The following is a 14,268-nucleotide window of genomic DNA, read 5'->3' as shown; positions in this document are numbered from 1 at the left end:
CGAATATGTAAAAATGGGCATGAAATGAAATTAAATATATCTAAAGGCGTTTGGAGATGCACCATAAGTAGCTGTGATGTAATGATAAGCATCCGTTCTAATAATTGGTTTAGCGGATCACGGATACCATTTTTAACGGCGGTAAGATTTATTTACCATTGGACGGAGGAAGTTACATCTATAAAGTGGTGTCGAAAACATCTAAATATTTGCAACAAAACAACTATAGACTGGAATAGTTTTTTGAGGGAGGTATGTTTTTTACATTTGTTGAAACAACCGAACAGGCGAATAGGCGGTCCCGGAAAAATCGTGGAAATCGACGAAACGCTTTTCACAAGGCGAAAAAGCAACGCTGGATGGGTTCTTCCACAACAGTGGATATTCGGCGGAATATGCCGAAAAACTGGTGATTGTTTTCTCGTTCCAGTTCCTAATAGAGAAGCAACCACACTAATGACAAAAATCGTGGAGCACATTGAACAAGAATCAACAATTTATTCTGACTGTTGGCGAGCTTACAGGACGGATGAATTAGAAAGAGCAGGTTACAGTCATTTTACTGTAAACCATAAATATAATTTCGTTGATCCAACAACGGGTGCTCACACTCAAAACATTGAAAGACTGTGGGGCTCCGCTAAGTGGCGCAACAAAAAACAACGAGGTTGAACTAAATCGTGTCCCCATATACATTCTAACATCTTAGGTGAGAACATCTTAACGGGTTTTACTGTACTATTATAACAATGGCTAAAAAGCTTACTTTGAGTGTAGAGACGAGTTTTATTTTATTTTTTTTAAATTTTGAACGCTAATAACGAGTAAAATATTTATTAAGAAATATGACACATGACCATTTTTATCTCTTCACCCTGTCGACCTTTAATTAAGAACCAAAATCTAATAGTATTAATGCCCTTTTATATGCAAGCTACAGTCCCACATTTCGTTTCTTAAACTTTACCCATTCTGAGATATTAAACAATATGTCAGAATGAAATTAAACAAATCAGACGCCAACACACACGCGCGCGCGAATTTTTCCCCTTTATTGACTTTTTTCAGGGGTTCAGGAGGTCTCCAAACGTGTAGATTTGCAAAAAAAAAAAAAAATTTGGAGGGTCAAATTTGACACGATTCCAGTACTTTTCCGTTTTATATACGTAACAAGTTGGTAAGTAAAAAGGAGTCAGAGTCGGCGGATTTTTTGACGACTCCGACTCAATCATCAAAACTCCATGACTCCGACTCCACAGCCCTGGTTAAATCTTCAATTTAAATTTCTATTTAATTTGAAAATCTTCTGTAATCTTTTAAATTCGGGTCATACTTGTTTCTTTTGTCTCTACATATCTACTGTTTTCTCTATACATTATTATAAATCAAAAATATTGCAAATAACAACATGTACATGTTTTAACTCACAACATATAACTCTCTTCAGCGTTTACATATTACAATCATTAAGTACAATAGTGACTACAGAAATTGCCTCATTTAAGATATATAAAATAAACAGCATTCAACAGATGTTTGAAGTAACATATTTAAACTATGATTGTAATATGTAATGTTAAATGCATGTAGTACAGAGAATAAACCAAATAAAAATGCAATTTATTACACATAATGCTGCTTTGTATATAAGTAAATGTTATAAATGTTACTTTGCGTCACAGTCTCGCCGATAGTTAATGAGCACCATTACTGTTCGGCCAAGTAAAAAGACTGGCCATGTAACATTTATTTACAGCACTAGGTTAAAATATAATAATAAAAGAAAAATTTCTGATATTCAAACTGGCTGTTTCATCAATAAAACCTACACTATAAATGCTCTGCTAGCCACAGAATTTTCTGAATTGTCTCCAGTTTCTTCTTAAAGATGTTGAGAAAGCCTATACTAAACCATTTTTTCCATTTCTTCTAATTATTTTTGTAGCTAAAAATTTTGTGGATAAAATTGCCAATGCTTCTATCTTATCTGCCCTTTTTAAAATGGTTCTTATTGAGGATGTCAACAAACTGAAAGTGGTATTTGCATAATACTTGTAGTTTCATAACCAGATAACGATTTCTTTTTGCATTTTTGAGCCATCATAACTTACAAACTCTTCTTGACATAATGTGTAGAATGTACTAAATATATGTGACTAAACATATACAAATATACAAAGCTTTCCAAACACAAGATCTCCATAGGAAATAATACAAATGTTTGCTCGTCTGGATTGCACGAGTCATTCGATACATTCATTGGCATAGAGCACAATAATGTTTAGTTGAAAGCTTTTAAGCTAAATTGAACTTAACATATTGTATATCATATAGAATTCTTTGCACAACCGAAAAATAAATTAAGATTAGTTTGCTATTTTAAATTACCTTAATATAATTTCATCCTCGCTATCATCGCACAGAGAGCTCTCAGAACTTCTTTCGCCTGGAGACTGAAAATAATTCAATTTTTAATAAAGTTTACACATGTCATAATTTAAATTTCATATTAAAAAAAAAAAAAAAAAAAAAAAATTACTTTCTACTTAATTAATATTCTAATTACATATGAAGTTCATTAATCTGCCATCTTCTAAAAAGATACCAACAGTCTAGAATTACCCAATAACAATCTGACATGTTGGTATTCTGTAAATGAGAATTGTTTAGATGTGCTTAAGCACTAACTCACATCTAAAGTCTTAAGACCATGAGCTAAAACTGAAGTGAAGGTGGACTGTGGCCATGCATGATGCCATATCATTGTGCATAATGGCAATGTTGAGAAATCTACCTCGAGATTGAAAAAAATGACTCATTTTGTTACGGCACCTGTCTGTGTCAGTTAGGAAATTTTACATGAAATTTTCGTGTTATCATCTGATGAGTGCATCGGAGAGACACAGATGTACAGTACATACATATAAAATCCAGTAATCCAACAACCAGCTGTAATCTGACACCCACAAATCTGTTATACAGATAACAGACTCTACTGTATATTGATCAAACAAATAATAGTGTATTGTCCTGTAAGTATTTCTTTTGAATTGATACGAACTCCTCAAAAAGTTACAGTTACCATTATAATTTTAAACTTTCCGGTCTACACAGAATATTATGAAATACAACATCCACAGTTACATAAAACCATTTGTAATTGTTTTGTTTAAATATATTACTTGTCAGATAGTGTGATAAAATAAGTACGGGCATCCCTGTTATAACACTGTAGTTATGTTCTGAAAAACTGCGGTGTTACGAAAATCCATGTTATACAAAACGAAGGAGTAATGCAAAACATGGGGTTAGTTCTTCGCGACTAAGAGAAAAATTACTGATTGGAAATATATATGTTTGTTAATTATTGATTCCTTTAATAATCAGAAATATAAGTATGTATTATGCATTAATAATAATTTTAGTTAAATGAAAATGTTTTCTTTTTACAAAGTATCGGCAACGTCTTCAGTTTTCTTATTTTTATCAAAAATTTTTTTATGGACAATGAAATAAAAAATATGNGATATTAATTTAGTATCAAAAACGTAAAATATTTGAGTAGCCCAAGACATAGCCAAAGATTGAAGCGCCACAGCACTGGCGAAAATTTAAATTTGCCGACTGGAATGCTTTCGGATGATTGACGTTTCGGAAAATCGACTCTCTACTGTATTTAACTGCATAATTTAGGCCGTTCTACGAGCCATGACATCGCTTTACCTTTTCATATATTTTTGTTTAACATATGGAGTTGCCAAGTTGAGGCCCGGGGCAGTTGAACCTCCTCTCCCCCTCTCTGATTGGCCCTCACTACACTTACCGGTTTAAACTATGATCTTACCTTATTTATAATAATTATATGAAATCTAGAAAATAGCTAAATTCGAAATGAAACAATTTAGATTTATATCACTTGTCTAATTGCCTAAAACTCTAATCTAAGAATAAACTAAACAATCTAGACTTAAATGAGAAAAATAGATTCTAAAATTACGATCTTGCCCAACGCGTGGTATAGACTTAGATATTTTGACTTAAAATACAATGGTGATTAATAGTAGCCATCGTTGCCACCAAGAGCGTTAATGCTTTTGTAAATTTTTTGTGTTGCAATAGTATATCAACTCATTTTAAATCGGGATTGCTTACAAAACCACGCAACCTAATTTGAAAATGAAGAATTTAAACTGTGAAAAATTAAATTATTTTAAGATCGCGAAACGAAGCCATGCAAAGCGGAGCGATGTTTTAAAAATTAACCTTGCACGATGATAACTTTAGGCATTTAGTAATGAAAAGTTTAAGGGTTTTAAACCCTTTTCAAAATTCAAAGCTATGGTAAAAAGTACAGTACCAAAATGTACACAAACTGGCACTTATACTTTTCCTGCTTTTGTACCGTCGGACTAATGAAATTCTGTATTGACACGGAAACTAACCATTATGCCAGTAAGTTTAGGTTTATTTTGGTTATAACAACGCGAAACACGGGAGATCTGCCGCGGGGAAAAATGCCTCCCGAGAGGTATTTTTAAGGAAAACCGGCCCTTAGCTTTTACTGACGCGAATAAAAACCCGGGAAAACTCCACGTGGCCAGCTTGGAAAATTTTCTGGTGTCACTTAGTATATTATTAAGAAACAACACGCAGTCTAATTTCATGTAGATAGATGAATCCTGTGATATAGCCAAGGTGGTTGAAACAACAAAGACGTGTGTTTGTTTGGGTTAATATTTACAGAAATTTAATAATAATAATAATAATAATAATAATAATAATACCATAAAAAAGTAATTGTTGCAATAACAATCAATCGAGCATTTTGTGTCAGTCTAAATTAACATCGGACATAATGGCATGTGTTACTATTTTCTGTCGGGATGGACATCGACACGAAACTCTTGCAAGTTCTGACTTGAGGAATACAAGTGCCACGTTTGGTTCCATACTGTCACGCATGCCCCAAAATGGATCACACAACATTTTGCTGCCCGAGAGTTGCTCGGAAACAACACAGATTTTAAGGTAACTATTTTAAATCTTTGTCGAAAGGTGGACAGCACCACCAACGGGCCATCCGAGTAGCGTTTTTCAAGGTTTTTAATACGTAAAGGGAAGAAAGCCCCCAAAATGTAAACTGTCCACGTGCTGCATCGACGTAATATCAAAATCCAAAATATGGTTTTGTTTATACATTGAAAATTGATCGTTGTTACTATTCCCACAGCTGTTTGAAAAATGAAGACTGTCAGTTTGCAAGCGCAGACAATGCAATGCAAATGTACAGAATAAGCAAAGACTACGATATAACGGCCCTGAAAGACACAAGTCGTGATGCCATAATTAAATTAATACGTTTCAGTAATCTTTGTTCCATTTACGACTTCTCGTATGACGAAGACGACAAGTTAATTCAATACTACTGCTGGAGGGAGTTCGATTCATCGTGGAAACTAGTATTTAGACACCTGGACTTTTTGCGGTGTGACGAAAAAATCATCGAGAGAATCGTTTCTCGTCCCGTGTACGATACTTTAGACGAGATAAATTTGATCCGCGGCATCTACTATTGGGCATCCGAGAAGATTCAAGCACTAGGAGTGGTATTCCAAGAAGACGACTTCTATGTACAAATGAGAACCATTCTAGAGCCATTCCTTCCATCAATTCGTGTCCTGGCGTTGTCGAAGGATGATCTAAACACCGGCATATACGATAAGTTCGAGAACATTTTAACAGAACTAGAAATACGAACCATCCACGATTGTATAGAGCGCGGCTCAAAAAACGAAAAAGTTCCAGAATGCGTGTGTAATACCCGAGTACAACGGAAATACTCAGACGAAACGTGGATTACGTACAACCACCGAGGCGATCCCATTCGGGACGTGGCCAAATCGAGTGTCACAAAGAAATCCGAATTCGTCTGTGAAGTAAAAGTTGAGGCCGATTGTTTTCTAATTAAAATAATGCTGCCGATAGGACACAAGGAAGAAAACGGAATAATGATTGATTTTTCAGGTTACGAGGATGCTCCAGACAATCCTATAATAGAAAATTTATCTTTGCAATGTAACAAACAAGGGGTTATAAAATTGGATCGCCCCATTCTTCTGAAAAAGAATTCGACGTACCGTTTCAATGCGAAAATAACAGACGAAGAAAAAATCCCCGAAAATTCCGTACAGGCGGATCCTCAAATACACTATTTCTACAAGAAAGGCAAACAAAATCCCAAAATCTCCAATACGAAAGTATACTTTCATATTACTACCTACTTCTTAAATTATTAAATAAAATTTTGCCTTGTTCTTGTCTGTAATTTCAGGCACTAAATTTCATTACCTGTATTGAGAATTCGTGCACCTTCTTTACTTTAATATAAATTTAATTTGCTGCAGGGCCCCAATAAGTAGTTTCCCCCTGGTTGGTCCCCCATCGAAATCGCGTCTTATTTGTACCCATCTTTCTGACTCGCCCTCCACGTGTTTGATCTCGTGGAAGGCCCACACTATTCGATTTACCGGGATCGGAATAGTGACATTTGCGAACCACGAGAGGAAAGTGACGTCAAAATCATGTTTCTCCAGTCTCATAAGAATTACTCGTGACGCAACCGTAACTCGATGCGTGAGCATTTTTTAAATTCTTTCTACTCCGAGAGCACTGAGGAATTCTTAACAAAAGCTCAACATGGGTTCGGCCAGGCATACGTACATCCAGGAAATCAAGCGAACATTCAACCAATCACCTTGTAAGAAGACCCACGTTTAAATACAGTAGTATTTAAACGTGGGTATTCTTACGAGGTGATTGAACGGGATCGTGAATTGCACGGTTTAAACACAGTAGTATTTAAACGAAAACAGGCACGTGAATTGCACGGTTTAAATACAGTAGTATTTAAATACAGTAGGCACGTGAATTGCACGGTTTAAATACAGTAGTATTTAAACCGTGCAATTCACGTGCCTGTTTTCGTGCCCACGTGATTCGGCCAAAAGAATGTCTACTGTATCGCTTCTGTCGTTACATTTTATGCCCACTGGAGGGATTACAAGGGTGGACGACCCCACGGAGGTGTGGTAGAAAGGGCCTTCCTTTGCCTTCGACTGGTAAAAGAGAGAAGCTAAAGTTCTGTTAGAAAGACAATTTATTCGGTTTCATTTACAAAAGTCATTGGATGCGTAAATAACATTTATAAAAAAGGAGATCGCGACAAATAATCTCGGATGTGTTATTAAATAAAGGGAAAAAAACAATTTCGCTATACAAAATAAATAGAGTGATTGGAACACCCTCGCGCCTCCTAGAAAGACGGTAAATCTGGGTATTAGAGTAAAAAGTTCGACTCGGGATACGAATCGTTTCGTACCAAGCGTTAGGAGGAGGAACCAGAAGGAGAAAGGACCAAACCCTCCTTCCTTTGGCCATCTCTTAAAAGAGACTGTACACGGGGCGAATTTTGCAAATTCGCTAAAACAGGGGGCAACGCGGCATCACGAATTCGAAAACCGTTCGCCCGTAACTACGTTTTCGACGCTATTCCGAGGGTGAAATTTACATTTCGCATTTACAAAAAAACAAAGCCATTCTTTTCTTTTCTTCTTCTTCCTTTTATGGGGGAATCGGCATGAGGGCGTTTCGTCGGTAGGTAAACTGCGAAATGGAAGTGCCATTATGTGCATTATTTACAAGAGAGGTGGACCGGAATATGAAAAGGGGGTTTTTTTTACGCGCAGTTTTTCCGAATAAAAAATACTGATACAAAACCCGACGACCCGCGTAAAAATAAAGTCGGCGGGTCCTCGTCGTTAACGGATGGAGAGGGAGGGAAAAAGTCTACAAAATAAAATTTTCTGTGGAAAAATTGTGTAAATATTGTGAAAAATAGCTTCTCTTTCACCCAATAAAAAAATTCTAAAAAGTTTCCCTTACAAAGATTTGTGTAAAACCGGTTAAATACGAAAATTTCCTCACGCGTGGTAAAAAAATTATATATATAAAGCTTCGTCGCGACCGAATAATTTAATATAAAAAAAAATCACTTTGCGGAATCTCCGCCGTCGGTAGAAAGGGCGCTGTCGTCGCTCCCGATTGGTAGAAAATAATCCTACAAAAACAACTACGCGTACGTATAAAATACTTCGTCGTAAAGAAATTCGGTCCCGTTATTATTTAAAAAAAAAAAAATTACTTCGCGATAACGAAATAATTAAACAAAAATAACTTGTGTCTACGAAACAATATTGTGATAGCTTCCGGGATTGTCGCCGTTCGAGGCTCTACAATTGGCAGTTTAGAGCTCGGTCCGCGATGTACCTGAGAAAACACAACCGATAATACGTTCCGTATCCGCGCCCTCTACACTTTCGGAATTGGGGGGGACCACCCATTCACTTCTTCTTCGACGCCTTTTCCGCCTTCTTCTGCTGCTTCTCTCGGGCCTTCTGCTCCTTCACGTGTGCCTTCCTCTCCTTTTCCAGCATGGATCTCATTTCCTTCACCTTCTTCTTGATCAGGGACCTGTCGCCGCTACTGGCCACGCCCAACACCTAAACGATTGCCCCCGTTAGACTTGTACTCGGTCCTTTATGCGGGGTAGGGTGGGGAAAGGGTTCTTACCTTTAGACGTGCGCTGTCCACTTGAAGCAGAATCTGTCCGGTGACGTCGCTCTCCACGAATTTCGGGATGTACTGTTCCAGTCCCAGAGCCAACAGCCACTGGCCCACTTGATTGGCCGTCCACTGGTGCACGGGACCACTTTGCCAGTGGTGGGCCTTCCTATCCTTTTCCGTCCCCTCCTCCTGTTGTTTACGGAATCGGTCAGCGAAACGTTCCTTGAGTAAATTACGAATAAAATTAAAATACTCACGTAACTTCCCGATTCGTTTTTCTGAGCGTTGGGACTGCACATTCTCTTCACGTCTTTCTCGTGTGTTTCTGCTTCTGTATCTGAATTTAACAATTAAAACATTAAGCAAACGTTTCCGAAAAGCCCTGCTTAACTATGAAAAATTTTCCAAATTTCTAATTAGGAACGTTAACCGAAGCATTTTCCAACCGCTACGTCAATTTCGAAAGTCGTTCGCCTGTCTGCAACGCAACAGAATCGAGCCAAAGATTGAAAAAGAAAAAAGTGGTGGAGGATCACCGAGAAGGTACCATTATTTAGAAAAAGTTTAAGCTACGCATTACAAAATTAGCGAGTTTTGACATCCCGTGCAACATGCGTATGAAGAAATCCACAAGGAAGAGAGCCGTGCAATACAGAATGGCAGTGGAAATTTGGATATTTAAGCATCTCCGGTAGAGGATTGAGCAGACCCTATTATTTAGAAAGAGTTTAAGCCCCATATTAAAAAAGTCCACGTGTTTTGATATTCCATGCAACGTGCAGCGTGAAGAAATCCACAAGGAAAAGAGCAGTGCAACGGTGCCATCTTAACGTGGGGCCCCCACGCTAATTTTCTGATCACCCGCAGGTTATGTAGGCAGCCCAGTGTGCTGCTTTGCCCCGGGCCTATAATGCAATTAAGATGGCCCTACGGTGTAATACGGAACAATAGTGTTGACATGGAAATTGAAGGATCTCCAGAGCGGAATTCCAACCGATAATTGTTTTTCTGTGTTTCTACATTAATTAAAATTACACAAAAATAAATGTTAAATAATAATATTATTATTATTACCTTCTTGAAAAGAATCTGCTTTGCCGTCACCATCACCTTCACCTTCCCAATCACCATCACCATCACCATCTATACTAATTATACCATCACCAATTTCGTCACCGATTACAGGCACTTTTAGCATAACAGAAATATTGGGAGGAGGGGAGCCGGGCCAAGAAACGTTTGACATCTCCTGATTCGAAATAATTTCTTCTTCGGATATTAAAGAATTTGACTCCGAGTAATTCTCATATTGTGGAAGACCGTGTTCGTAACCCGCACTGCACGAATCTCCGTCCCCGTCTTCCATCATAGCCTTTTTCTTTGCTATGCAAGATTAAATTAATTTAATTCAATATTATATATATAAAAATCTAGGTAATGTTTTAATTCTATTTACTGAAAGATCCGAGAAACATTAAATCTAACTGGACGGTTTAATTCTTCTATCTCATGAAATATAGAGGATACTTTATGGTGAATATTCCACAATGTCTATATCCTTAAACATTCAGTCAATTGTATACATTCTAAACAATTAATTTCCCCCTGTATGATGATTTTTATGTTGAAATCTAACAAAATCCTCACAAGCGAGTGAAATTTTTCACTTTATCCAAGTTTTAATCATAAAAAAAGATCTCATCATTCAAAAATTAACAAAAGAATATAAGAAAGATGTGAATTGGATAGATCTACAAGATGCTTTTGTCTAAGTTAACATCAGAGTTTAGAAATAAACACTAGAAAAACAATGAAATCATGATATTATTATTATTATGTTGGGTTTAGTGAATTATACTCGGTTGACACCAGTTGCTGTATACTATGCCAGACCAGAGTCAAAGCATAGCAACCAAAACAAGGGCAAAAATTAAATAAATAAGTGTGTCGGTACATGTGTCTGTATTCAAGAATTTCCTACAATATGACATGTAAAGTGGCCTTCCATAGTGTGATCTATGTGTTTCTATTCAATTGTAATGTTCCCAGACTTTTGTGTAGTGTGGGGGGATATGACGCCTGTAGAAGAGAGAATGCGGGAATGACACCTTATCCATCTTCCAAAGATTTCTGGGAGAGTTCTGTGTAATTGCTGATTTATTATTATTATTTTTATAAGCTTGTTGACTATTCTAAAATCTTCACCAGATTGCAAGAAAATATACAAGACACAACTCTCAAAAGAACCTTAAAACCTTAAAGGAAATCTTGTTGACTTTGTAGTTATAAAAATTACTACTACACAATTAAGTACGCCTTAAAATTTTGAAAGAACACATAGAGGTTAATTAATGATGCTAATTAATGGACTGGGCAGACATCAAAAACGTTTCTGTAAAACTTTCCAGTGCCTCGATCCATCCGTTTAAAACGGCGTCCGGTTTTGTAGAGTTCAAAATTAATTAATGGAATTCCATATAATTCCAACATTGCTTTTAATCTCAAAAATGCATTATTTGTGGAAGAATATATAAAATTATTTTATCTTTTGATTTTCATTCTCAAAAACAATAAAATAATATGTTAATTATGATAAGTATCATAGTAATTAGGTAATCAAAATATTTTGAGTATTTTTTAGACCAAAAATATATTCATATATACTGTATATACTCCAAACTTTGTTAAATTATGAGAAGAAACGAAATGACAGCAATTTTGAAAGGGGGAGAAGGAACAAATGACAAGGAATATAATAATAACATCGGTTGTTCCGATAATGATGTTTTGTTCCAAAAACTGTGACGACTGGATGCAAATGAGGATTGTAATAATAATGTGGACAAATGTAAAGAGAAATTTTATGTTGAGAAAGGCACAAAGGTGTGAGATCAAGTAAAATGTGTGTCTAAAGTTTCTCGATTAATTAACAACAATTTCCAAAAAATTCTAAAACCAAAATATATTTCTTGTCGTTATTGTTAGTGAATCGGATTTGAACAAATAGTTAAGTTGGTATAAATTTCTCCAAAATAACAATTAGAGAAAGGAAACAAATTTGTATTGATATTAATATATCAATCACTTTTGCAATGAGAAATCTAATGTAAAATTTTAAACACAAAGACAGCAAATGTGACACAGAAAGGCATGTAATTAACAGAGCTAAGGAGTAAAATATCTGAAAAAAAAAAAATAAAACTTTGAAACAAAAAATGCAATTAATCTTTCCAGACATTTTCATGATTTTAATACTTTTTGAAAACATTCAAATTTTGTTTGATTATATTTTGTTAATAACAGTAAATTATGCTTATACTTACCTTTAGCTTGTCGTTCTAAAACAGCTGCCTTTATTTCTTCTACAAAAGTCAGAGGTTTCGAATGGCAATTTAGCGAAGAAACTGAAGAAATATTTCCAGAAGATTCCAATGCAGACGACTCCAAAGAAGAGAACTGAATGTGTTCGGCAGTCAATACAAATACACTGTCTGAACTTCCTTCCATTTGGTTAGTTTCTTCAGAATTTCCACCGGCATGGATTCTGTAATTTATTGTAGTTTTAAATTATGTTGAAAATACATCAAACTAATCTAAACTTTAGCAAATGAATGCTAATACATACAATTTTGACCACTTCAAGGCCTTCTTCAATAGATTGAAAATGTATATAATAGCATTTATTTCCAGAAGTTTAAGTGTTAGTGTAATATTTTTAAAATAAAATCTTAACAGGAGGACAAAAAATGATAAAGCATTTGCCGAGCGCATAGTGCATTTCTACGAAAATGTGAACAGTCGGTGTCAAAAAAACCACCAAACATTTCACTAAAGAAAGCAAACACTGCATAAAGCAGACATAAAGACAGTAATGAAGTTAATTTAAAGAAAAATCCTGGACATCCTGAAAAGACTTCGACTAAGGAAGTGACTGATAAGCTTAAAGAACTGTTTGAAGCAGATCCAAATTTGTCTGCAAGGCAGCAAAAATATTCAAGTTAAAAAGATCGACAGTTGGCCACGTCAAAGTTTGAAAGTTGAAAATTATGGCAAGATTAAAAACAGCAGCTCAGAAGTAGTTAAATCCAGGGCTGTGGAGTCGCGTAAAAATCTACTGACTCCGACTCTTCCTTACCATCCGACTCCGACTCGGGACAGACTTGTTACCGAAAGAGACCCGGAAATTCTGATGTCATCATGTGACCTCAGAATAAAATATTCAATAAATAGAGTTGTAATAAAGATACAGCATAGAAACTTTTTATTCCAAAGCTAAAAGACCTCTCTAAGTAATATATAAATATGTATTCAATAATTTTTACTTTTCCGGCTGTTATATATAACAGAGGAAAAGTGTAGCGCTCGGTCAAAAAATGACTCCTCCCAAATTTTTACATTTTTGGACTCAGGACACTGTAAAATTTCGAGATATGCAAAAGATTCGAGGTTTTTTCTATGTGTGGATGTTAGACTGTGTGGGGACAGTGGAGTAGCGTGGGTGTCAGCCGCCAGGGGAGGAGGAAAATTTCATCGCCCCCTTATTTAGGTATCTCAATTTAAAAGATTAAAATTCAGTTTCGTCACAGAATAAGTAATTAAAAATTCCGTGCTAGTGTTGCCACCTTTTTAAAATAGCTGACCCGGACGGCAGGTGAGGTTTGTTCGAACAGAAATTCCTGTCGTATGCGCAATGTCATTTTGCAATTAGAAGAATAACATGCAGTGCATGCCGATTCTAAATCAGTTACAGTTAGCGATTAGGGAGACTTGGATAGGAGTAACGCGAGTGACCTAGCTCTATTGGATATTGGAGGTGTATGTGATTACGAATGAATCGTACAAGCAAAAAAATAAAGAAGAAAAAAAGGTCGACAGGTTGCACACGATATCCCCGGACGGCGAGTCGGATGGTAACACTATTCCGTGCTCATTTCAATCGGTCCGAATCGTAGGTGGACAAAAATATGAAATAAAATGGTTCAAATTCTTACAAGTTATTATTATTATTTATTGTGAAATTTTGCCGCTCCCTAAAAAGTGCCGCCCAGGGCGGGCTGCCCCTGCCGCCCCCCTTCGCTACACTACTGGTGGGGGGCATGATTTTGTTTATTCTGTTTGAAGCCTAATAATTTTTGTGGTCAGAATGGTCAGAGTCGGAGTCAGATGGTTTAAGACAGGAATTAGTTATTAAGCGTTAAAGTGTTTGAACTAAATCGTGTTCCCATATACATTCTAACATCTTAGGCGAGAACATCTTAACGGGTTTTACTGTACTATTATAAAATGGCTAGAAAGCTTACTTTGAGGGTAGAGACGAGTTTTATTTTATTTTTTTTTAATTTTGAACGCTAATAACGAGTAAAATATTTATTAAGAAATATGACACATGACCATTTTTATCTCTTCACCCTGTCGACCTTTAATTAAGAACCAAAATCTAATAGTATTAATGCCCTTTTATATGCAAGCTACAGTCCCACATTTCGTTTCTTAAACTTTACCCATTCTGAGATATTAAACAATATGTCAGAATGAAATTAAACAAATCAGACGCCAACACACACGCGCGCGCGAATTTTTCCCCTTTATTGACTTTTTTCAGGGGTTCAGGAGGTCTCCAAACGTGTAGATTTGCAAAAAAAAAAA

At 36.0% G+C, this 14,268-nt stretch overlaps 2 protein-coding genes across 5 annotated transcripts in view; one reads left to right on the top strand and one right to left on the bottom strand.

Annotated features, from left to right (window-relative positions):
• Positions 1–4,675: 4,675 nt before the first annotated feature.
• Positions 4,676–6,325, top strand: LOC111638549. 2 transcript variants are annotated; one of them, XM_023384277.1, is made up of 3 exons: positions 4,676–5,028; positions 5,231–5,942; positions 6,025–6,325. In XM_023384277.1, exons 1-3 carry the CDS (start codon positions 4,856–4,858, stop codon positions 6,052–6,054), a joined length of 915 nt encoding a protein of 304 aa, XP_023240045.1. In that variant the 5' UTR covers positions 4,676–4,855; the 3' UTR covers positions 6,055–6,325. The 2 variants fall into 2 exon arrangements, with proteins under 2 accessions (XP_023240045.1, XP_023240044.1); XM_023384276.1 differs by having other exon boundaries at positions 4,679–5,028; positions 5,231–6,325.
• A 671-nt stretch (positions 6,326–6,996) lies between these two features.
• Positions 6,997–14,268, bottom strand: part of LOC111638542 (neurabin-1-like) — a 66,703-nt gene continuing 59,431 nt past the window's right edge. The window contains exons 19-23 of one of the 3 annotated variants that reach the window (XM_023384267.1): positions 11,946–12,166; positions 9,697–10,005; positions 8,880–8,959; positions 8,629–8,811; positions 6,997–8,558 (exon numbers count right to left, since the gene is read on the bottom strand). In XM_023384267.1, the coding sequence (XP_023240035.1) occupies positions 8,400–8,558; positions 8,629–8,811; positions 8,880–8,959; positions 9,697–10,005; positions 11,946–12,166 (952 nt within the window). In that variant the 3' untranslated portion in view covers positions 6,997–8,399. The remainder of the gene's footprint in view (positions 8,559–8,628; positions 8,812–8,879; positions 8,960–9,696; positions 10,006–11,945; positions 12,167–14,268) is intronic. The other 2 variants (XM_023384266.1, XM_023384268.1) reach the window with 2 other exon arrangements.

The sequence above is a fragment of the Centruroides sculpturatus genome, unplaced genomic scaffold (assembly GCF_000671375.1).
Source record: "Centruroides sculpturatus isolate CEXI.00-Female unplaced genomic scaffold, Cexi_2.0 scaffold1194, whole genome shotgun sequence".
In the NCBI taxonomy this organism is placed as follows: domain Eukaryota; kingdom Metazoa; phylum Arthropoda; class Arachnida; order Scorpiones; family Buthidae; genus Centruroides; species Centruroides sculpturatus.
Note: the sequence above shows the minus strand (reverse complement) of the source record. Positions and strands in the feature narration are given on the sequence as shown.

Excerpts from the sequence above, each read along its gene's own strand:
- LOC111638549 (XM_023384276.1), top strand. The coding sequence starts at position 4,856 with ATGGCATGTGTTACTATTTTCTGTCGGGATGGACATCGACACGAAACT. Across the intron at positions 5,029-5,230 it reads GAAACAACACAGATTTTAAG|CTGTTTGAAAAATGAAGACT; the intron begins GTAACTATTTTA and ends CTATTCCCACAG.